Source organism: Miniopterus natalensis, chromosome 8 (genome assembly GCF_054644295.1).
Source record: "Miniopterus natalensis isolate mMinNat1 chromosome 8, mMinNat1.hap1, whole genome shotgun sequence".
NCBI lineage: Eukaryota > Metazoa > Chordata > Mammalia > Chiroptera > Miniopteridae > Miniopterus > Miniopterus natalensis.
Genome location: NC_142088.1, coordinates 65,780,430 through 65,806,434, shown reverse-complemented (window position 1 = coordinate 65,806,434; position 26,005 = coordinate 65,780,430). Strand labels below are relative to the sequence as shown.

The window sequence follows — 26,005 nt, the reverse complement described above, 5'->3', positions numbered from 1 at the left end:
TACTGAAAAGAAAACAATTCAAAGAAATATCAGAATCCAAAGTTACTATAGGATATTAACTAAAATGTCCAGCTTTTAATCAAAATGTGTGAGACATGCAAAGTAACAGGAAACTTTAACACATATTCAGGAAAAAAAGCAGAAAACAGGCATAAAACTATGTGTTGTATACTTTTATTTACAGGACATTCTCTGAAAATATCAATTAAATCCATCTGGTCTAGTGGTTCTTTTAAGGCCGTTGTTTTCTGTTGATTTTTTGGTCTGGAAGATTTATCCATTAGTGCCAATGGGGTGTTTTAATCCCCTACTATGACTATATCACTGTTGATGTCTTTCTTTATGTCATCAAGATTTGCCTTATATTGGCAATTGTCATCAGTTTGGCTCAAATAAACTCATAAAAATTCTCAAAAAAAAAAAAAAGATTTGCTTTATATATTTAGGTGCTCCTATGTTGGGTGCATAAATGTTTACAAGGGTTATATCTACTTTTTGTATTGATCCCTTTATCATTATGTAATAGTCTTTGTCTCTTATTGTAGCTTTTGTTTTAAAGTCTTTTTTATCTGATATAAGTATTGCTACCCCAGCCATTTTGTTTGTTTCCATTTGCACGAAATATCTTTTTCTATCTCTCTACTTTTAGTCTGTGTGTATCTTTTGTTCTGAGTAAGTCTCTTATATACAGCATGTATATGGGTCTTGTTTTCTTCTTCTTAAGTAAGTTCCTTTAACATTTCTTGTAATACTGGTTTGGTGGTCATGAACTCCTTTAGTTTTTTTGGACTGGGAAGCTCTTTATTTCAATATCCTTCAATTTTAAATGATAGCCTTGCTGTGTATGATAGTCTTGGTTGTAGGTTTTTGCTTTTCATCACTTTGAATATTTTGTGCCAGTCCCTTCTGGCCTGAAATGTTCTTTTGAGAAATCATCTAATGAGAGTGCCCTTATAAGTAGTTGTCTTCCTCTTCCTGCTTTTAAGATTTTCTTTCTGTCTTTAACCTTTACCATTTTAATTATGATGTGTCTTGGGTATGGGCTCTTTGGATTCATCTTGTTTGGGACTCTGTGCTTCCTGGACTTGTGTGTCTTTTACCTTCACCAGGTTAGGGAAGTTTTTAGTCATTATTTCTTAAAATGTGTTCTCAATTTCTTGCTTTTCTCTCTTCTCTTTCTGGTACCCCTCTAATGCAGAGGATGTTATGCTTTATGTTGCCCCTGAAGTCCACTTAACTGTTCTTATTTATTTATTTATTTTGCTGCTCTAATTGGGTGTTTTCTGCTATCTTATCTTCCAAATCCCTGGATCCTCTTCTTTATTTAGCCTGCTACCAGCCCCAGCACACTGCACAGATAACAAACTGAAGCACACCTCTCAGTCTTTGTGAAAGAGACCTCTTTGCTTGTCCTGGAGCTTTCGCCTGAGGGGCAGCCTTCAGGTTTGACACATGTCTAGTGTCCTTTATAGCTGCTCTCAAGGATTGAAGGCTCTGGGCACCCTCTTGGTGCTCTCCCTCTGCTTTGCTTCTCTTTCTGGTATCTCCCAGAAAAGAGTTTTATACACATCTTGAGCTCCTATTTTTGAAGTTGCTACCCAGGGACACCTCCAGATCACCTGGCTCTGGTAGGTAGCAGGGCTTACTCTTGTGGTCGCACAGGACTATATATATTTGCATACTATTAGAAGCTGCTTCCTGAGAGCATGGTTGCCAATCATCCTGTATCTAGGTGTTGACATCCTCCCATTTGGGGCACTGACAAGTCCTGGCATATGTTTAATTCTTGAGATCTATTAAAAAATAATAGCCTCCTTGGACAAGAACAAAGGTTTGAGAGACAACCAAGAGATAGGATAGGGCAGGGTTGAACAAGGTTCATCTGCAACACGAGGCCACTACTTCAAGTCTACTGCAGATATTTAATGTGCTTCATTTGTAGTTTAAAATTATTTCATATCTTTTATAGGTCTTTTTGATTCTATGTATCTTTCAGGTGCCTGTCTTTGGTCTTTGTTTTCTCATTTCACACTGTTTCATTGGGTATAGGCATAGAGCAAATATTTTCTTCTCCATTTTGAATGAAATCCTTCCCCTTTTTCCCTCTCATAGTTTATTTTTATAGGAGTCATGTGGTTTTCTTTCCTCATTAATTATTCTTAAATGAAAAGAGGGTTCTCCAGACTTGATTTCCTATGTTGGAATGTAATCATGAAACACCCCCCACCTTTACCACTGCAAAGTACTCATATACCTCTTGTATTTTGCCTCCTTTATTGACTTTCCAAGTTACAAAGCATAATCATCTAGTTATTAATGTCCTGGCCAAGCTATGAGGAAATAATTATGCATCCAGTGGATGTAGTATGAAAACAGCTAACTGGGAGGAAATTTTATGATATGGTACATATTATCTGATAGGGTTGAAATCTTATCAGAGTACTTGTCTGAGGTAGAGTTAGACTTTTGTGGAAATGTATATAATTCTTCTTACACAGCATTACCAGTTAGGTCCCTTCTGTGTTTTAGTTGGTCAAAACTTTGGGATCTACCAGATGAGTGACTAATATTTGTAATTTCTGGGGTTCCTGTGACTTTACAACCCTTTGGATTTTTGCAAATATGTCAATGAAAAGATGAAGGAAAGTGAATGTTATTGTTTCCATGTTTGTGATTTCATGTTTATGATTGTACTGTTAGGCTATGTAGTTTTTGATTCATATTATTTTGGTAAGTTTCTCTTTATAACATAATGTCTTACCTACAAGTATTAGGTCTGTTTATGTTTCTAGTGTTATGCTACAACGGCTGATTTCATTTCTTTAGAATTATAAAAATAATGAAATCCTCCTATGTTCCCATGTGATTGTTTTATGATTGTTTCTTTTTTGTTTGTTTTTTAATCCTCGTCTGAGGATATTTTTTCCATTGCTTTTCAGAGAGAGAGAGAGAGACAGAGAAAAACATCGATGTGAGAGAGACACATTGATTGGTTGCCTCCTGCATGGGCCCCGCCTGGTCCGGAGATTGAGCCTGCAAACGTGGTACATGCCCTTGGCTGGAATCGAACCCAGCACCCTTCAGTCCTTGAGCCAAACTGGCTAGGGCTGTTTTATGATTGTTTAAATATTTCTTCCCTGGATTTAGTCAAACTTTTTGATCAGTAAATGAAACTCTTTTCTTTGTAGTAAAGTACTCAACTGTGTGGGATATTGCATAGATCTTGGAAGACTGCAATAAAGTGGCAATGTCTCGGGAACCCACCCCACCTCTTCCTGGAGATATGTCTACTGCTCCTATAGCAGAAAGCTGGTGTTATACACAGGTATTTGCCATTTACAAATTTTATAGTATTTTGAGAATATTATGAAGCATTTTAGTATAGTTATTAGAAATCTTAAAAGACTGGGTTGTAGGCTATTTAACATGTGACAGGTTAAAAGCATGAAATTCATTGTGAAAGTATTTTTCTGAATCTCTTAGGTTAAAGTAGTAAAATTTTCCTACATGTGGACCATTAATAACTTCAGTTTTTGTCGAGAAGAAATGGGTGAAGTGTTAAAAAGTTCAACATTCTCATCTAGCCCAAGCGACAAAATGAAATGGTAAGATTTTTGTTTGATTGGAGTTTTGTTTTTGATGTTATCATTGGCTACTTTATTGTTTTGTTGTTACTGTTCCTGAATAGATATTAGTCTATTTTATATTAAATTTGTAAGAAGTTTCTAATATTATAGGGAATTGTGAAGAATTTGGGGGATATTGATGGGATATTAACAAATGATTTCAATATTGCCTCTCTTTTTTGACTATTTCAAGTATTCCGTTCCTCCATGTGAGCCTATTGTTTTATTTTAGGTGCCTGAGGGTAAATCCAAAGGGATTAGATGATGAAAGTAAAGACTACTTGTCCTTATATTTGCTTTTAGTCAGCTGCCCAAAAAGTGAAGTTCGAGCAAAATTCAAATTTTCTCTTCTGAACGCTAAAAGGGAAGAAACAAAAGCAATGGGTGAGTGATTTGCAAACTGATTGAAGTCTCTAACTACGTGCTGTAACTTCTGCACTTTTGCCTACAAAAACTTAGGATATTTCTTCCCACTAAAATCCACTTAACCTAAAACATCTAATTTGGCCGTTCAACACCAGTATAGAGCTATAGTTTTTGTACTAATAAGTCTTAGACTTCATAGACATGTAAAACTAATTTTCTCATGTTCTAAAATTACATTCACTTGTCACTTGAAAACATAGTTGCTGTTATGTACAAGGTGCCTGGTTCAATGCCTGGCATATGTAATAGTTCAGTAAATATTTCTCTTCTCCCTTGAAATTTTTACCAGATAAAATCTGAAGAATATTGTGAAAGATACTAAGTGTCTTGATAGTTTGTCTCTGGAATTTTTTTGACTAATAGACCTGACCACTGAAAAGAAGTCAGTTTTTCTTAGTCTTAAGACTTGTTACGTTCACTTCAAGCTTCACATATATAACTTGCTGAAATCATATAGCCTGGAGCTTCATAATAGAGATGTACAATGTGCAAAGTAGTGCAGTATATCATGAACTGCGTTAAATTTTAAGTGTTTTGTAAAAGTGAATCACAGAATCAAGTAACATTATTACAAAATAACCTCCACCAAATACACATTTTTAAATATCTTCTTAAAAATTTTTTAAAAAAATAGGTTCTTATTGATTTCAGAGAGAGGAAGGGAGAGGGAGAGGTAGATAGAAACATTGATGAGAGAGAAACATCAGTTGGCTGCCTCCTGCATGCCCTCTACTGGGGATCAAGCCCACAACCCAGGCATGTGCCCTGACTGGCAATCGAATTGGGAATCAAACTGGTCCATGGGACGACTCTCAACCAGCTGAGGCACACTGACCAGGCTAAATATCTTTTATTGCCAAAGTAATACAGTTTCACATGTATTTTCACATTGTCTGGCATTTAAGACAGTGGAGTGTCTTAGTGCAGGGTGCAATAACAAAGTACCATAGACTGGATGGCTTATAAACAGAAATTTATTTCTCACAGATCTGGAGGCTGAGAAGTCCAAATTGAGGGTGCCACCATGGTCAGATTCTGATGAAGGCCATTTCTGGGTTGTGGACTATGAACTTCTCACTGTGTCTTTACATGGTGGAAGCGGTCAGGGAACTTTGTGATGTCTCTTATAAGAGCAGCATTCCCATTCATCAGGGCTCTACCCTCATGACCTCATCTAATCCCAATCACTGACCTCTTAATACCATCACATTGGGAGGGGATGGTTTCATCATAAGAATTTTGATGGGATACACACAGTCTGTAACCTGGAGTGTTTCAATTAGATTTACTACTGGTTTCTACCTCCAATTAATTTTTTGTGTAACAGACAGTGAATACTTCCTTAACTGTAGAGGATCTTGTATATTTCATAGTATACAGTTATATATTATTATAGGCATTTGAAACATTTACTTCAGACATTTACTTATTAAATCTTTTAGAAATTATAGTAAAAACCGTCTTTTAGACTTTTACAAAAGTTGTTTTTAGGGGATTATGTCTAAAGACCTGGGAATGATAAGGGACCTTACTTAGCTTTTTCACCAGTTAATGGATGTCTTCTGGTTCAGTAAACCTTAAGTCAGTGGGATGGATGTCCCAGGAAAGTTTAAAGGATTTCCTGGTGACTTAGAGCATCTTGTTTTTAAAGGGAGAAGAAGGAAATGGGAGGTATGTTTCTAATCAGGTTCTGACGGTAGACAATGAGCAGTATGCCTGTGCCAGTACATTTTGATCCTACTTTATTACAGGGCCTAAATCTTTCTTCTCCAAGAATCTGGCTTTTCTTCTACGTAGAGATCCAGGAATCTGAAAGTGAGCTCATTTGATAGCCAAAATTTGAGTAGTGCTGAGGAATGATCTGGTTCTACCTGATGTAACTCTTTGATACATTTTATTTATGAACACAAATATCTATACTTTTTACTATTTTTGCATATTCATTTACCTATGTTATCATTAACAAAAATGTTTCTTGGGTACCTGTTTTATTTAAACTTCTATTCTATTTCTCACCAGAAAGCCAAAGAGCATATCGATTTGTACAAGGGAAGGACTGGGGTTTTAAAAAATTCATTCGAAGGGATTTTTTGCTTGATGAAGCTAATGGTCTTTTACCAGATGACAAGCTTACATTATTTTGTGAGGTGGGTACATTTTTTTATTTCAAGGAACTTTGTGGTTATATTTAGTGATAAAGCAAAAATATAAACCACAACAACTTTGGTTGTATTACAAAAAATAATAATTGGGATAATTGATAAGGTATCATTTGAAAATATTTTACTTGTAAACTAGGCTGATTAGATTGTCTTAGAAATCAGTATAGTAGCTCACTGTGAAAAAAATCTCATATCTCTAGCTATAAATTGTGTATGCAGTTATACTAACACATACTAAACATTTCTTTCTCTTAGGAGGGCTATGGATATGTATATCTTTGTATGAAAAATGTAAATATCTTCATCCTGAATAATTCCGGTGTAGATGGTGAATATTTTTTGTCATATTCAGGTTAATCATATTAAACATTAAAACATTATTATTTATTTATCAGTTTGAAACCATACTTTGAACAGTAAAGTGCCTGAAAAAGATTGGGAAGCTTTTTATTCATTCAAGTAGTTGGGCTTATTTAATCAAATGATGTTGTTAGCAATAGCTTCTCAAATTTTTAAGTATCCCCATGTCTGCATGTTATTGTTATATAGTTTTATCTATACAAATTGTTGAGATTCATCTTTGGATTGAATTCAAGGATTATCTTATGTTACCAGTACCATTTATAGAGAATATGCATCAGTTACATAATTTTATCAAAAAGTGTCAAAGTAGTTGATCATTTTCATAGAAAGACAGATGATAGATTATACTTAAATAAATTCAGTGTTAAATATAGGGTGTCCCCCAAAAATGTATGCACACTTTGAATAATTATTAATTCCAGTGAGTTAAATCTGAAAAGAAAGAAACACCAATTGAGCTATCAGAAAAAAAAAGTGTATACATTTTTTTGGGACACCCTGTACATTTCAATAGGTTATTGTAGACAGATGAGTGTTTTGGAAACTTAAAAACTTCCTTAACTACTAAGTTAGCTTTAATTTCTTTACAGAAAACATGTAAAATTTCTTGGAAAGATTACAAACTAATTGTATGCCATTATGCTGTGTTAGAGGAATAATTGAAATATGGCCCCAGAGACTACATAGTGCAAATATAGTGTACCTTATTTTCACTTAGACAAGTTAAATGAACTGTGTGATGAGTTTGTTACGAATACAATTATTTGGTTGATAAAGTACATACCACAAATGTCTTGGGCAGAGCTGATTATTAAATAATTTTTAAAAATAGCTAAAGCATTTGTTATCAATAGGTAGATATTCTAAGAAGTATTCTAAATAAATATAGGTCATATTATTTTAAAATTTTAGCATCCTTAATACAGAGTCTTCCAGAATTTTCACAGCTACCTTAAATTTTAGTATGTTAATTTTTTAAAATTTTGTAATCTTAGAATTTAAAGGACCTTAAAAGCTATATAAACCAATTAAAAACCTACTAAAGCCAAAAGTCTTTTTGTGAAGACTTTTACTGTTAACTTCTAAAGGTAATATTTCTTTTTTGAGAATTGAAACATTGTTTACAGATATTTTCCTAAGCATGTTTTATTGGAACCTAGACAACCAAGAAATTCAGAATGAAGGCTGAAATTATTTTTTTTAATACACATTTTTTAATGTACTTTTAGCATTCTAGATCATGCACACTAGTGACCTTAAAAATAGAACCCACCATGACATACATTTTAAGTTGGCATTGATCAGATTCAGTTTTGAATACTGTAATATGTACCTTTTTATCAATGTAGACATTTATACCCTGGGCACCATATTAGGCATAGGAAGGCAAAAAGTACTTTGAACAAACATTCCTCATGCCCTCCACCATTTCTTTCTTCCACACCTCTCATTGATGCCCTTCCTTCTACAGCATCTCCAGCACTGCTTGCAGAAGAGGAGGAAGCATTGCACTGCCCTACGTAAAGATCTGCCTCCTCCCCCTCCCCTGCAAGTGGTGCTGTAGACAGGTAAGGCAGTTCGGTGCTACCCTTTTTGTGCAAGACATAACTTAATCTTGCAAGTTCCGTACTGTAATCAAGTAGCCAGCAGTAGAAACTTCTAGCTGTGTAAACAGCTCTGCCCCTTCTCTCCCGAAGTGATGCGGAGGGCAGGAATTGAGGAATAAGTAGGGAAAATAGAAAATTGGTTAGGTTAATTTATCTTTTGAAATCCAAAATATTTTTAGTAGTCTCATAGTCTGTGGACACATGCCATTCCATGATATACAGGGGAAGTACACACACACACACACACACACACATGAGTGTTCATAAAATTAACATTTCATTTAGAAAGATTCCTATTTTTCTGTTCTAAGGTATTCTTTCCATTTTAAAATACTTGTGGTGATGGGTGGAAGTTGGGTTTTATTCTCCAAAAAGCTCTTTCATAGCAAAATGAAAAGTTGACAGCATTGTTTTTGTCACCTAGATTTTAAAAAAGGATACCTATTTATGAAAGTCAAAAAGTCTGAGACCTACTATTCTATAACATGTGAAATCGTACCGTTGAAAGTTTCTTACTTTGGTGCCAATGTGAGAGATGGATAGGTAGGTAGGTAATTAGAGTGGCAAAATTTGTAGTGCTTATATACCTTTGTAAATTCCTAGCTCTCAGAATTAATTTGGAGAATTGAGATTTTTAAAAATTCAAACCAGTCATCACCTTAAGTCCACGCTAGAAGAGACCCAGTTTTCAGAATACTTATAGTTGATTAGAGCCTGCACATGTTCCTCTTTAGCCTAAATTGTATTCTTAGTGTTGAGCCGAAAGCAAATTGGAAAAAGAGCTATCAGATGAGTTTGAGGCTTTGCAGCAATAGTCAATTTTGAATATTGTGCATTTCCCCTTTTATTTTGAAAGAACAACACTTGAACCTCAGGAAAGAATCTCAGCCTTTTTTCTGAATTTTTTACTCTAGGTTCCATTCAGTAAGAATGTTTATTACCCATATTTGAATATATACCAGAGAAATACTAAAATTTTAACCAATTTCTTAATTATAGGTATCAAGAAAATAATTACCAGAATTCATGGCGTATCAGTTTTTATTAGATTATTAACTTCTGCTCTGTCAGTAGTCCCTTGAATACCCTTTGGAGTATGAAATGTCTTAGTTAAAATTTTTTGGTTGCTATGACAATACTATGTAGATGTGTATGTCAATAATATAAATTCTTGCCCTGCCAGCATGGTTCAGTGGTTGAGCGTCGACCTGTGAACCAGGAGGTCACAGTTTGATTCTCGGTCAGGGCACATGCCAGGGTTGTAGGTTTGATTCCCGCTAGGGAATTCTTTTCTCTGAAATGAATAAAAAACATTTAAAAAAATAATATAAAATTCTTTTGAATTATAATTACATACACAAAATACAAATGTAACATCAGTCACCGTCTAGCCTGATAATGGCTTTATTTTTTGATGCTTTTATATCTCCTGTTACCTGATTTTTGCCAAATCTTTACATTAAATATACTATTTTGAGTTAGAATAATATGCAGTGAATAGAATTTAAGAAATCCATTCCTAAATTATAAATATATCATCACATTTTTATAACTCCATTGTATACTTTGTGCAAGTAATTGAACTGATGCAGTTCCTGCTGTCTGGAAATCTCAAGAGAAATGCTTTCTATGAACAAATAAATACCATCTTATGCAGTAAAAAACTGATCCCTAACTAACCCCTGAGTATTAGCACCAACATATTTGGTTTATGTATCAAGTTATAATGTATGCTGTAACAAGACAATCAACTAAGGATTAGTAATATTTTTTTCTGTTTTTTAGTTATTAAAATTTTAGAAACTATTTGAATAATTAAAAAAATTGAATAGAATACACAATATTTTGATGCTTATATTTAGAAAAATATCTCACAAGATTATTGTGATTAATCCTTTCTGAATCATAATTGCATTAAACTAGTACTACTAATTTAAAAAAATATATCCAAAGAAATATTGTGCAATAAGTACTAAGAGTGCTAAAGAAAAAGGAATCTGGGGGTATAGGTCTAGTCTTCCTCTGATATTGACTAGCAGTGTGATTTAGGACACCTTAGTTACCTTCTCTTGATCTCACTTTGTAAACTTTTTACCAAATAAGTTGATTGGATTAGGCGGATATCTATGACACATGATTCCAAAGGGTTAATAATGCAAATTGGAAAAACAAAACGATTAATAAAAAAACCTCAAAAAATAAAATACTTCTTTAGAAGTGCCCATTCATTCACATGAGGTACGTGTTTATACGTCTAGGTGAATGAGAGCTTCTGAGATTTAATATTCTCCAAGTATTTTATACTGGATTATTATTATACTTTCAGTGTTAGCATGTTGGTAGTTTGCTCCAATTTATCTATCTGTAATTTACATTTTCTGCATAGTTTATTTATACGTGTCCTTATTTTTACCTACTCTTATTTAATAAAAGGCATATGAAATGTTTTTAAATGAACACAGTTGCCTGGCCGGCATGGCTCAGCAGTTGAGCATCAACCTCTGATCCAGGAGAACACGGTTTGATTCCCAGTCAGGGCTCATGCCCGGGTTGTGGGCTTGATCCCCAGTCAGGGTCGTGTAGGAGGCAGCCGATTAGTGACTGTCATCATTGGTGTTTCTATCTCCCTCCCTCCCTCTTCCTTCCTCTCTCTGAAATCAATAAAGATATATTTAAAAATAAATAAATGAACACAGTTACCTCTTGCTGCATAAAAAATGACCACAAAACTTAGCAGCTTAAAACAATGGATAACTAATATAGCACTTCTGTAAAAAATGGTTCATTACTCTGAAACATATGCTTTACTTGTTGAAGTAGTATTTTCTTCAATGTATTAAATATAATTTGAAGTTCCGATAGTAGAATACATTTTTTAAAAATGTGTTGTGTTAGACTTATATACAATAGATAGTGGTCATCTTCATGAGAGATAAATTTACTCCATAATATATTGGAGTTTGTATAAAAACATTGTTGTAATTATATCACTTTTTGTTGATTAGTTAACAGGTAAATAAAAGGCCTAAATCAAACTATATCATATTTGTATTACTGTTGATTTTTTAAAAGTATCCCATTAACTTTTAGTAACTACAGTTTCTTTTTTTTAAAAATTACTTCATTTTTTCTTAATCCTCACATCAGGATATTTTTTCTATTTTTGGGGTGGGGGGAAGGGAGGAAGGGAGAAAGAGAAACATAGATATGAGGGAGACACGTCCATCAGTTGCCTTCTGCATGAGCCCCAACCAGGGCCAGGGATTGAGCCTGCAACCGAGGTGCATGCCCTTGGCAGGAATCAAACCTGTGACCCTTCAGTCAGTGGACTAATGCTCTAACCATTGAGCCAAACTGGCCAGGGCACTACAGTTGCTTTTGTGAGAATTCTTATACTTTAAAATTTTAATCAATTTAACTATATATTTAAATCAATTTTACCAGAGTTGAAACATGTAGGAATAGCACTTAAAATACTTTCCAAATTGCATATCTTAGACTGTAGTTTTACAACCTTTTTTAATACTGTAAAAATTTATTGTAAGTGTGATGATGTGTTTACTATGTATAATAAACTTTAAAGGTTAATAGGTCTGTAGTGTGAGAAAATAAAAATGAAGGAAATTTCTTCCTCCACCTCATAATTTCTTCTCTGTCTTTGAATTTGACATACTATATTTCTTGTTGAAAAATAGTTTTTGTAATTATTTCAATAACGAACTATTCCAAACAATCAACAAGCCATTTATTTACATAAAAAAGGCATTTGAAAATTGTATTCTTAAATTCAGTTCTCAAGCATTAGCATTTTTTATCAGCAGTACATTTAATTTATTCAAATGATTTTAATGATAAGAAATTTAACTATAGTCTTAGTAACTAATTATTGATACTAAATTGTAAAAGTGTTTTTCTTACTGTCCCTTTTTTATTAGGTGAGTGTGGTCCAAGATTCAATAAATATATCAGGGCATACTAATACAAATACTTTGAAGGTGCCTGAATGTCGACTAGCAGAAGATTTAGGTAATCTCTGGGAAAACACAAGATTTACAGATTGCAGTTTTTTTGTGAGAGGACACGAATTTAAAGCTCATAAATCTGTACTTGCAGGTACTTTCTACTTTTGGGTAATATAGTACATTTCTTTTATAAATGTGTGCATTAAATAATGATGCTTAATCTTGTTACAGCTCGATCCCCAGTTTTTAATGCAATGTTCGAACATGAAATGGAAGAAAGCAAAAAGGTAATCATAGTTTAAGGGCTGGCTAATAATGAATTTGTGCAAAAGCAGAATAGTAGAATCTATATTTTAAAAGTAATAGTGCATGTTCCTCAATTGTTATACTATGATTTTAGAGAAAAAAATAGAAAGATGGGGAAAATGGGTTCTATAGTAGAACAGTAGATGTAGCCTAAAGCAGGTGACTATTCCAGATAGCAGCTCTTTGATGCACATTTGGAAGGAAAATAAGTAGGCAGTTCTTTTCTTATCCAAAGGAGTAGTTATCCAAAGGACTGTTCTTGTCATAGTTATTTGGGAGTTCTCTGGTTAAGAAGTATATTTCTCCTTTCTAGACTTTATGAGTTGATTTTGGAATTTGTTTTCTAGAGCAAAAATAATGCCTACATTTTGTTAACCACTAATATAGGTGGGTATTTATTAGAATATTTAACAAAAATGGCATAAATTACATTATTTTACATTAACTGTCATCCAGATATTACTTATTTGGTTTTCCCAGGTGTTTTTCTCTGTCACCTGTCTTCTTGAAATGTCAGATTAAAGATCAGAGGTTGATTCTTTGCTGGTTACATTAATTGTGATCGTTAGTGCTCCAACTGGACAACTCCAGAGTTTATGTGGGCTCAGCTTTATTCTTTCTGCAGAACTAGAGGCTTCCTTTCCTTTGATTCTTGGTCTGGGCAGGTACTATGATCAGCCTTCTGATCACTTCCAAGTATTAGGAGACATCAGTGATGTGTCAAGTGCTATTGTCAGCAAAGAGTCAGAAGAGTTTCCTATTGTTTAGTGTTAGATATTTAGCTTGGTTAATCCTGGGAGAGAAACCAAATTTACAAAGATATAGGAGTTATAAAGGAACTAGTCCCCTTTGGACTTGAGTATGTGTTAAACAAAGTGATGAGGTGCCAGTAGATAGTAGTACATGGCATTTTGCAAAAGAGAGTTCTGAGGTGTAGTGGACTCTGGGATTATCTCATATACCTGACCCTTCGTTTGATTAAAACTGGTTATAGGATCTTCGGCATTGCATTATAACTTAGGAATGCAGTAAGTAAAACTTAATAGACATTTTTCTCTAAGGTAGAGGTCAGAAACTGCACACTGATGCACTTTGTGTGGCCTACAGGTTTTGTTTTTGTTTTCTTCTTTTTAATTGAGAAATTTGGTTTTATTCCTATGTAAGAGTGCTTGACTCGGTATACTTTCCTCTTAGACCTGCCTGTTTCACTTTGCTTGTGTAACTTCCTGGAGATCTACTTACCTCAATTTTAAAATAGAGTTTAATCAATATTTGAGTTGTACAGACTTGGCTTTTAAATTACCGTCAGAGTTTTCCCTTGGTTCGTTTTGTGTGCCTATCTTCTTTAAGTATAACTTTTTTGTGTTGTTTTCAATATCAGAATCGAGTGGAAATAAATGATGTAGACCCTGAGGTTTTTAAAGAAATGATGAGATTCATTTACACAGGGAAAGCACCAAACCTTGAAAAAATGGCTGACAACTTGTTGGCAGCTGCAGACAAAGTAAGTAATTAGGACTTAAAGAGCTGAAAAATGTCCTCAAGCTTTTGATATATCTGGAAAGCTATCATCAAATGAAAATTCCAAATAACTTGGAAATACTGAATTAATTTATACTATTTGCAGATGACTGTTGAGGGTATTATAAAATAGCATAGTGGGATAATATGGAAATGAAATTTTTAAAAAAAATAAGACATAAAAATATCTTTATATGGAAGAAAGTGAATTTTTTATGGGAGATTAAATTGTAAATTACATAGTTTTGAGTATCTCTAGTGTTTTATAAGAACATATACACAATAGCATATATAATTTATTGAAATTTTTTTATATTCTTAGTTTTAATACGCCTTGCCTGACATCTTTTTACTGAAAGGAAGAAATTTGGGGTATTTTGACTAAATTCTCTCTGTATTTATAGATTTATTTTTTAATTTGATGCTGTGGAAAAAGAAAAAACAATGTTAATTTTACGGTGCAAAATATACCAGAAAATATTGAAGTCAGTAGTTTTCAACCCTGAGAGCACATTGGGAGCTTTCTCAGAAGTGTTGATGTCATGCCACTTTCATCCATGTATATACATATGTGCATGTATATGTGTATATACACATACACAGAAATATATATAGTGTGTGTGTGTGTGTGTGTGTATAGTATTTATATAATGATATACTTGTTTTGCAGAATGTTTACATTGGGAAAACTGAGCCAAATGTAAATAGAATCTATTTCCTACAACTCTGCACATGAATCTGTTAACTATCTCAACAAAAATTAAAATTAAAAAATACCATTTACAGTAGCATCAAATATATTAAATACATAGGCATAAATAAATACGTAGACAGAAACTGTTCAAGATCCATATACTGAAAATTACAGTGTATTGCTAAGTGAAATGCAGGTAGACCTAAATAAATGGAGAGATAAATCTTGTTTATGAACTGGAAGCCTGAATATTATTAAAATTTCAATTCTCCTTAAAATTGATTAGTAGAACCAACATGCCGTAAACAGGCTTTTTTAAAAATAAATTGATAGGGTGACTTAAAAATGTATATGTAAGTCCAAGGACCTATAATCAGTAACTGAAAATATCAAAATGGAAGACTAATACTGTCTGATAAGACTTATTATAATGCTTCATTATTTAAGACTGTTTTATTGGTGACAAGATGGACAGATAATTCATTAGAGTAGAACAGAGTACAGAAATAGACAGTCACATGTATGGATATTTAATTTTTAATAAAAGTGCAAGAACAACTCCGTGGAGAAAGGATTGTCTTTTCAACAAATGGTGCTGGAACAATCAGATACCCAAATGCCCCCCAAATTAAACTTTGATTGACTCATTTGAAAAAATGAACTTTGTGTATTAACTTCATCATATGTAAAATGTTATGCATAATGGGTTTATAAATCTAAAAATCTAAAACTTCTTAAAGAAAATACAGGAGAAAGTCTTCATAATCTTATGTTGGGCAAAGACTTCTTAACTATGACACCAAAAACATACTATATAAAAGAAAAAAATTGAACTTCAGTAAAATTTAAAACTTTTTTTCTTCAAAAGACACAGGAGAATAAAAAGGCTGGTTGCAAACTGGGAGACAATATTTCCAAAGGAGGTATATAATGAACTTTTATTCATAATATATCTGATAAAGGACTTTTAAAATCAGACTATATAAAGAACTCTCAAAACTTAATTGTAAGAAAGCAGTGTTATTTCTAAAAATAGGAAATATTTCAACAGACACTCCCTGAAATAATGTCAATCAAGCATTTCAGAAGATGTTCAGTATCATTAGCCATTAGGGAAATATAAATTAAAACTATCACAAAATACTTCTACACACATATCATAATACCTAAAAATTATAAGACCATACTATAAATATGGCCAGGGCTATGAAAGAATTAGGACTGTCATACAGTGTTAATGGGAATATAAAATGGTACAACCATTTTAAAGATGTTTGGCTGTTCCGTTAAATGTTTTATACTTGCCGTATGATCCATTGAGCCCACTTTTAGGTTTTATCCAAGAGAAAAAAAAGCATACAGCTATAAACATTCATATATGCCCATACAGTGACATATATGAATGTTTATAAAAGCTTTCTTTGTAATAGCTAAAACCTGGAAACACCCAAATGTTCATTAACAGATGAATGGATAAACAAATTGTGGTATGCCTATATACAACGGAATACTACTCAGTAGTAAGAACCATTGAACTTTTGATACACAGGCAGCAACATGCATGAATCTCAGAATAATTATACTTTGTGGAAGAAGCCAGTCAAAAATGAGTACAAATTGTAGAAGCTTCCAGAAAATGCGAACTATTGCAGTAGAAAGCATATCAGAAGTGTTGGTCTGGGGGATGGAGTGGGAGAGGATTACAAAGGGGTAGGAGGAAACTTTTGGGGATCGTGAATATGTTCACTATCTTGCTTTAATGGTGATTATATGGCTGCTAAAGATGTATAACATACACTAAGGATTTTAGTGGCTATGAATATGATTTCTTTTTTTGATTTTTTAAAGTTGATTTTTAGAGAAAGGGAGCAGGGAAGAGAGAAACATCGATGTGAGAGTGAAACATCCATCTGCTGCCTCCTGCACCCCCCCTACTGGGGATTGAGCCCACAACCCAGGCATGTGCCCTGGCGGAGTAGAACTGGCTGCCTTTTGGTGCGCATGATGACACTCAGCCAACTGAGCCACACGCCAGGGCTGAATATGATTGCTTTAGTTTAGTAATTCTTCAGGATTGTGTTGTGGCAACATGCAGTATGCTGGTTGGTATACTCATGTTTTTAACAGTATGAGGAGAGCTATACTCATTAAGAGTATTGAGGAATAAGGTTTTTTTGTTGTTTTTTAAAGAATAAAATCTGATTTTTAAAATATACAGTATTTTGCACTCAGGGAAATTGAAATTTCCTAAAGAAAATTAGTCTTTCTCTTGAATGTATGCATTCATATTTTCTTTATATTATGTTAAAATAATTTAGAAACTTTTAAAGTACCCTCAGTTCAAAGTATAATGTGCTTTAACTTTATTTTCTAAGTCACAAATATTATGTATTTAAAACTTGGTAGCTTGAGTAAATGTTTAATGGTTACGTTTTCCTTCTGGATAGTATGCACTGGAACGGCTGAAGGTCATGTGTGAAGAAGCTTTGTGTAGTAACCTCTCCGTAGAAAATGTTGCTGATACCCTTGTCCTTGCAGATTTGCACAGTGCAGAACAGTTGAAAGCACAAGCCATAGACTTTATTAATAGGTAAGCTGTGCTTGTATTTCAGTGGGTATGACACCTTCAACTTTTTTCACTGGACTTTTTTAAAGTGTGTTTAAATCTTCAATGCAGGTGCAGTGTACTTCGACAGCTTGGGAGTAAAGATGGGAAAAACTGGAACAGCAAGTAAGATGACATCAGTTTCTGACTTAAAGTTTATCTGCTTACATAGAATTAAGTGTTTACATAGCCTTTTGTTCATCTACAATAAGCAGGAATCCAGATATTAGTTATATGGAGCAAGCTGCTGGTTATTTAAAAACAATAATTTGACTAACTTAGTGGGTTCTTGAGGCTATGCCCCCTTGTAGATCAGCTGCTAATGTGAACTGGGATGGATGCTCTAATTTCTTGAGCACATATGCTCGCTCACATAGTATATAGCTGCATCCAGGCATTTCAATGGCTACTAGAGAACCTTTCCCTCTCCCTTCAGAAAAGCATTTCTAAGAATATGGAAAATATTCATTTTTATCTTCTGAGGAATGTACCCTCCAAATTTGCCTTAAAAGTCAAATTAGCATTTGAATGCTAACCCATTGCTTCTTAATGTTAGTGAAGTACTTTGCATTGAAAGCTGTATTAAGCTAGCTGCCTAATATTCCAAAAATGCGAGTAATTTGATCTTTACTTTCCCTGGTAAAACTATAAGAGGTAGCATAGTTGTTATATGTTTTCTAAGCTCAGACCTTCTAAATATGAACTGTTAGAATATGAACTTATTTCCTTCTTTGTTTTCTTTTCTCATTTTTAGGGAGACTTTTCTACTCTTTATAATGATTCAGAATCAAAAAGAGTAAAGAGCTGATAGATAGAAATTTGCATCTTTTGATTGGTTTTTGTTTGTAAACCCTTAAATTCCACTTTTGCAAGTTATCAAAAGTTAATGTAAGGATGCCAAAAAAACAAGTTGATATAAGAAAGTCAAAGAAGTCAGTGTTAGAGACAATAAAATGAATGTTGACTTGATTATTTACCATTGTTTTAATCTGTTTTGGTGTGTGCGAAGTTAACTGAATTCTATCAGTTTGTGAGTTGTCTTTTCTCAAAGTAAAAATTAGTGACTGCTTTTAATTTATTGGTTCTGTATATTGGTCAGTGTGTGATAATACGTTATCATTATGGTATGTGATCTAGATAAAAATCAGTTTAAATATGTTTTTATTGATTTCAGAGAGGAAGGGAAAGGGGGAGAGAGATAGAAACATCAATGATGAGAGAATCGACTGCCTCCTACGCGCCCCCCTACTGGGGATCTAGCCTGCAACCCGGGCATGTGCCCTGAGCAAGAATCGAACTATGACTTTCTTGTTCAGGGATTGATGCTCAACCACTGAGCCACACTGATCAGGCTAAATAAAAATCAATTTAAATTTAAAATATGTATAAGCAGCAAGTGACAGTTTTATGATCCTTTGTACTTAGCCACTTTCAGGCTCTAGTTTTATTCTGTTAAAATATTTAACGTATGACTTCTTCAATGTCAAAAAGTGTTAGCTTATTTTATGTCCTCTGAAGAAGCTATTGTTTCTACGGACCTTCAGTAGATATTTGTTGAATAAATGAAAATGTTAGGTATATTAAGAGATATCTGTGTGATACTAAACAACTAGTTGAAATTATAAACATAATGACACACTAGTAATCTGATGTCAGGCAAATAAAGTTGTTTTATTATTAGCTCCTGTTCAACAAACATGTACCTAGTATCTGTTGTGTCTCAAACACCATGCTAATGTACTGCATGTCAAAACAATTATGAGGAAAAGTCCCCATTCCTGAGAAATTTATGTAATGAAAGAAACAAATACATGAATATATCATTTTATTATAATATGGTAAGCAGTGTGATAAAGAGAGCTATTTGCAGGGCCCTTTGAAATAAAGGCTGAAGGTTTACTAGAGATGACAGAGTGTCTTAAAACATGAATAGAAACTAGCAGAAGTAAAAAGGAAATAACAAGCATTGCAGACAGGAAGGAGAGCTTGAATCAAAGTACAGAGGCCTGAAGGCAGTAGTTGATCATTCATTTTATAGATATTTATATTTATTGTCCAGTAAACATGGCCCAAGGCACTGTGCTCAGTATCAAGAATGTAATAGTGAACGTGACAAATGTTTTCCCTGTCTTCATAGAGTCTTTGGTTTAGCAGGAGAAAAATAGGAATTAAACAGGTAATTGAAATAAAATGTGATGATGGGTGAAATAGATAGTGTGCCCACCCAGGCATACAGCAAAGGAACCTAACTTATCCTAGTGGTCAGAGAAAGCCTTTTCAAGAAATTGTGTAAGTAAAGACCTAAAGCATTAGTACGAGTTACCCTGGTAAAGAAGAGGGGAGAGATGGAAAAGTGTATTCTGGAATAGGGAAATCAGGTATGCAAAGTTTGGGTGATAAGAGAGGACAGGATAGAGTGTAAGGTTATAAAAAGAAGCTGGAGACAGCAGGCAAGGATAAGGTCCTGGAAAGCTGTGTAAATTAACATGAGGGCTTTTTAAGACATTATTCAAAGAATAATTCAGTAAAAGGTTTCAACCTAGGGCAGGGCCTCATCAGGTTTGTGTTTTTAGCCTTTCTGCATGCAGGGTAGAGACTAGATTGTGAAGACGTTGAGGTGGTGTGGTAGTTGAGGAGCAAGGTTAAATAAATACAGGTAGACCAGTTGGAAAGTTATTAGAGTAGGTCAGGCAAGAGATTAGACTTCATTGGTGACAGGGGGACTATTGAGAAACGAAAGGATACAGTATTCCTGGGGACAGTCTATTAATATTTGGATGTTATCTGGATGCCGGGTTGGTAGGAAGGAGAGAAGACAGGAGACAAGGAAGGGTAACTAGATTTGTTATTTTGAACAATTAGATATTTACTCTGATTGCTCAGTGAGAGCATGTTGTACATCGAGTAAGCAGTTCAGTATCAGTATACAAAATGCCAGAGCATGAAAGTGGGAGGTGGAAAGATAGAGAGAGGAAGTAGGAAACCTTGTTTCTCTTTGTAAGGAACTTGGTACAGGCAGTGGGGAACAACAAGGACCTGATAGAGTCCAACTTAGGTCTCTAAGGCAGCTTGGAAGCTGGTTTGAGAAGAGCAAACAGGAGACCAGAAGACAAAAGGAGACTCTTGTAATAATCCATCAGTGAGATGATGTGGGCCTTAACTAGGGATTTTAGGTATCTTTAGGAATTAACATAGGGCTTTGTTGATTGAGTGGAGAGGACAGGGTCCAGGATGACTCCCAGGTTTCTGACTCAAATAACTGGATTGGTGGAAGCATTAGCTGACTAGAAATGTGAGAGGAAGAATTTGGGGCTTGGGGAGAGACACGCTGATTTCTTATCTAACAATCCTAAATTTAAGGATCTTGAAACACATCCAGGTAAAGAGAACAAGCGGTTGGGAATGAACCTTGTGGGAGACTTAGGATTTAGCAGATCAGTAGTTGTCGTCATTGAATGTGATGCTAAAATTGTGAAGAATGGATGAGATAGGATGAATAATGTATGGTGAAAGAAGAGAGTAGATGGCAAAAGTTGCAGCTCTGTAGAGAAAACCTGAGTGTAAGCCAGGAAAAGAGCTCTTGAAAGAGCCAGTTTGGAAATGGTAACAATGGGGGTGGAATGATGGGGACAAGTATCCCATGCTTCAAGAGAGAGAATTTCCAGAAAAATAATAGTTTCAGTTGCAACAGAAAATACTAGTAAGGTGAAGAGGATATTTTAATGAATTCAAGTGGTTTGAATACATACAGAGGCAGGTGTTCAAAACATTTTGAAATCCATAAATTAAAAAAAAGACAATGCAACAATGTATTTTGAAAAGTACTCTTTAATAATAAACATCTCTTAATTTTATTTTTCAGCCAAGCAACGGATATAATGGAAACATCAGGGTGGAAGTCCATGATTCAGTCTCACCCTCATTTAGTAGCGGAAGCCTTCCGAGCACTAGCATCTGCACAGTGTCCACAGTTCGGCATTCCACGTAAACGGCTAAAACAGTCCTGAAATCTTCCATGAACTGTAGAGAAATGGAACTGACTTTTATTTCTCCAGGTCCAGAAGGATTCTAATAGACAAACCATAAGCAAGAGTTGTTTCTGTTGTCTTGTCCACAGAACAGAAGCTGAAAAAGCATATTGCTTGCATTTCAGGTGGATAATTTATGGTTTATTCTTCAGCTTTAAATTAGACTGATATACTCTAATTCACTTCAAGGCCTTAAATTATCTCCAATGACTTCTCTTGTTCATATAATACTTTACTTTTTTTATTGTGCCTTGTCATTTTGACCAAGGCTATGTAGGATTGCACTAGCTCCATAATGCAGTAATATTGATAACTGAAGATGTTAAGTTACAAAGGAATCTTCCATTAGCTTCAGAAAAGCAAAAGCAAAATTAATTTTGTAGGGTTTGTGCTATGCTATCTTAAAGTTTAAAACTAGGTTCTTAAAAGCACTTGTATTGGAGATAATGGTCAATGTCTCCGATCTAAGTTCTATAAATACAGGAGAACCTGCTTACCTTCAAGGTAAGTTATGGCAATACACTGCTTCAGTTCTAATTTATTTTCATTTCAGGGGGCAATTATGCAATGAGTTGGCCCAAATTTTTAGTAGAATTTGTGGTGTTTGTATGTTAACTGTCCAGCAAACTAAGAAGCATAACAAACCTTTGCTTGTGTTTCTTTGTGGGTTTATCCAAGTTTACAATTATTGAGAACTGATTGAGGTTAAGATTTCAATAAGAAGAAAGCATGTTTTGTGCTGAATTAATTTTTTTTAATTTATAGTGGCCTACATTTATATGAAGAATTCTGTACATGTTAAAAGTAAGGATGACCAAATGTAAATTTAATGGGTGGGCCAATTAAGAGAGGTATATATGCACTTTTAATGTGTAACTTTTGTATGCTGAATGGTACATATATTTTTTTGCTTTTGAGGGAATTAATAAGGTATAATTAATTGTGTCTTAACTTTTTAAAGAATTTTTTAAGACAGATGGAGGTAACTGGGCTGTTTGTGATAATAGATAAGAAAGATATCCTTCATTATAGTTAATTTGGTTTCCATTTCATATAATCATTATTGAATTCACTCCTTTTTTATCACACTTTGGAGAAGGCATCTGAATAAAAAATGAGTTCCTGACAGTGTACTCTCCTTCTAAAAACAACAAACTGATATTATTTGCAGAATAAAGGAGAGAACCCTCAGAAATTCATCAGGCCACATTCTGAACCTTCCCCACCCCCTCCTAGTTTTCTCCTGTCTGTTTCAGTTACTGTACTAACATTGTGGATGATACTGAAATTCTGCATAATGTGAACAGGATAAACTATTTATAAACTGCTTTTCACGGGCCAGTTCTTTATTATAAATGAATTTCAGCTTTAAACACAGGCACATGTTCAGTGTGTGATAGCTCTGTGCACAGTGGAGGTCTGCTCTGGTGCGTTGTCCTGGGGAAGGAGGAGCTATTAGTGTCACGTCACTGCATCTGATTTCTTAGGCAAGAGTTATATTGGACCACAAGGGGAAAAGTGTGTCACTGGAAGAAAAATGCATATACCTATATATTTGCATATATAACTTTATTCTCCAGATTAAAATTTGTATAATTTGTTATTTAGTTTCTGAATTTAGGGCAAAAGGAAAAAAATCAAGCCTAAGGTTTTAAAATAGATTATTTTTTGTTATCTCTTTGTTAGATATTCACTGAGCAATTCTAATATATCAGTAGTGATTCACATTTACATTGAACAACACTGTCAAATAAGCATTTGTTACCCATAACAAACTGGAGTTGGAAAAGATCTTATTTTTTTCAGATATCTTCATTTCATTCTGTGTAGTTTCATTGGGTCTTTGTTGTGTTAACTTAAATTTGAAATTGGAAGAATCCCTTGGGATAGAAAAAGATTCTTACATGTTAATGGACTCCATCCTATGTAACAATGCTATAGGCAGCAGAAATTCACTTTCTTAACTTCATCATAATACTGAATTCATTAAATTTACATTGTACAATGTAAAAAATACACGCACATACACACTAAGATTTTAATTTAAATTTTGCCTGAGTCTTATGAGAAAACAAAAACTTCCTCAGGCTAAAGAATTTTGTTGTCATATATCAAAAAAAATATTGATGTACCCATTTACATCAAATGCACACAGGCACATCATGGGTTAATTCACTGCTTGAATCTACATTTCTAACCATAGTGACTTCAGTAATAACACCATATAATGAACATTTCAGCTTGCCCTCACGTGTTTTCATGTTTATTGCAAATCTTAAGGGTTTTATTATAAGTATTATTTTTTAGTTTGGTAGTATATTTTGTACCAAAAGCGTCAAACACTGTGCTGTAAGAATATCCATGTTTGTAGAAATGTCCACTTTTCAGATAATATAATGCCTACCTTTATACTAACAGAACCATATGGTAGTTGATTTTTTTTTAATTTATTATGTATATTTTTGGTATTGTGGGTTCTTGAGGCTATGATAAAAACTGTTATGTGTTCTGACACAAGGCTCTAGTAGCCTTTTTTAGGGGTTGTTTTTTAAAATATCTTTATTGATTTCAGAGAGAGGAAGGGAGAGAGATAGGAACATCAATGATGAGAGAGTCATTGATCAGCTGCCTCCTGCACACCTCCCACCAGGGATCAAGCCTACAACCTCAGTATGTGCCCTGGCCAGGAATCGAATCTCGATCTCCTGGATCCTAGGTCGATGCTCAACCCCTGAGCCATGCTGGCCGGGCTTTTTTTTTTTTTTTTTTTAATTCATTGTTTTTAATAGGCACAGATTCTTCCAGAGCAGTTTTGCCTTTTAATTATCAGCCTGCTCCTGTTTCTCTTTTGTCACCTAAACAGAACTTTTCTTAAAAAGTACTGACTGGTTTTAAACATTACATATTACAAAAGGAACCATTGGAAAACTGTTCTTTAGATTCAGATAGGGAAACACTATATTTGTGCCTTTTTTGTTTTTGAATTTTAATGTGTATTGGTATTTGGAGCACAAATATGAAGGTGCCATAATATTATGGCTGCCATTGTTACCTCCTTGAATATTCGTGTGTCATTGTCTTAAAATAGTAATTGGAGAACCTTGCATGTATTATGCAGTTACTTGGGCGTCTGTGCACGCGCTTGCGTGCATGTGTGTGTGTGAGTGTACATGTACTTGTTTTCACTTGGACTTGTGTGTGGTATATTCAAAAAATTGAATTTCTAAAAAATAGGACTCAGTTAAATGTTGAAAGTTCAGGCTAGTTGAAATATTTTTATTTAAATGTGCTTTACTTGGGACAGTTGATTGATAGAGGAAATTATAATTCTCAAAAATGTGACCAATTTACTGCATGACAAAACAGTGCCTTTTTAGGACATCATTAATTTTAAAATTAAGTTTAAAATATTGAAGATCTTGTAAAAAGTTGTCATGAACATTATTGGCTTTTTAAAAACTAGACCTACGTTAGAGCTTAAATTGCCAAAAGTATAATTACTAATTTATTTACCCATTTAAGTTTTGTGCATAATTTTAAAACCTAAGCAGAATTCTTTATGAAATTGTAGATCATAGATGCTACCCAGTGTTACTAACATAGAACACAAGGGACTTTGGCAAGTTGTTTTGTTAAACTCACAAGCCTTTTTCATAGCTATGTATACTTCAAGTATTGAATTACTCCAGGTTGGACTTCCATGCTCTTTGGTGGATAAAATAAAATTATTCAATATATTCTTGCAAAATAAGGTGGGTAGGTGGGTTTTAGTGTTTTCAGATTATAAAGACAGCACTTTCACACACAAATAAGAGTATTTTGCAAACCTCTTTTATACAGATTATGAGCTCTACTTTATGTAAGTGTTCATGGAATGATGTAAATTTTAGGTCCAGTTGAATAAAGATTGAGTGCCTACCGTATACAAGACTTCCTTTTCACTAGCAATTAAATCATCACACTGTGTGTTCTGTTGCAGTATGTGGACTTAATGTTTGAAAAGGAATTCTTATATTTAAATTTTTTCTGTTGTTAGAGTTTATCATTGTATACTGTAACCCAGTTAATTTGCATTCAGATTTTTAAAATGAAGATAAAACGTAAGTGAGTCCCACTTTTGAAAATAAAATTCTGCTAAAATTACTTAAAAATTAGTTCTGGGGGTAATTGATTTTCAAGTTTCAAATGTGTAAAGACTTATATTGAACTTTTCAGCTTCATTTTTAATCCGCTCATGTTAATGATGAGATACGTACTTTTGGTATCTTGTTGCTGAAAATATTTTTGGCATTTCAGCACTTTGCGTTAAAATAAAGTTGTTACTACTTATTCAGAATTAATTGGTTTATTTTGTGTTTATTTGAACATATGAACTCTTATTTTTTTACCTGATATCCAGTGTCTTGAAAACATTGTTTCATGTATTTTGTCTGGTTGGGTTTTTTTTTGGTCTTTGTTTTCATTATGTTTTTGTTTTTGTTTGGTTTTAGTCCCTGCAACTTCATCTGGGCCAGATAGCTTTTCTTTATTATTTTAAAAACTGTAATCCTCACCCAAGGGTATGTTTTTATTGATTTTAGAGAGAGAAACATCGATGCAAGAAAGAAACATCAATTGGTTGCCTGCCATAAGCACCCCAACTGGGGATCAAACCCTCAACCCCTTGGAACAGGGGACGATGCTCCAACCAACTGAGCCACACTGG

General features: G+C 34.0%; 1 protein-coding gene across 1 annotated transcript in view; it reads left to right on the top strand.

The window, feature by feature from the left end:
* SPOPL (speckle type BTB/POZ protein like) overlaps positions 1-25,640 on the top strand; it is a 38,222-nt gene extending 12,582 nt beyond the window's left edge. The window contains exons 2-11 of the mRNA XM_087819872.1: positions 3,189-3,325; positions 3,484-3,605; positions 3,859-4,010; positions 6,072-6,199; positions 12,120-12,297; positions 12,378-12,433; positions 13,834-13,956; positions 17,115-17,257; positions 17,345-17,398; positions 21,135-25,640. Coding sequence (XP_087675998.1) covers positions 3,248-3,325; positions 3,484-3,605; positions 3,859-4,010; positions 6,072-6,199; positions 12,120-12,297; positions 12,378-12,433; positions 13,834-13,956; positions 17,115-17,257; positions 17,345-17,398; positions 21,135-21,279 — 1,179 coding nt within the window. The 5' untranslated portion in view covers positions 3,189-3,247 and the 3' untranslated portion in view covers positions 21,280-25,640. The remainder of the gene's footprint in view (positions 1-3,188; positions 3,326-3,483; positions 3,606-3,858; positions 4,011-6,071; positions 6,200-12,119; positions 12,298-12,377; positions 12,434-13,833; positions 13,957-17,114; positions 17,258-17,344; positions 17,399-21,134) is intronic.
* Positions 25,641-26,005: the final 365 nt, after the last annotated feature.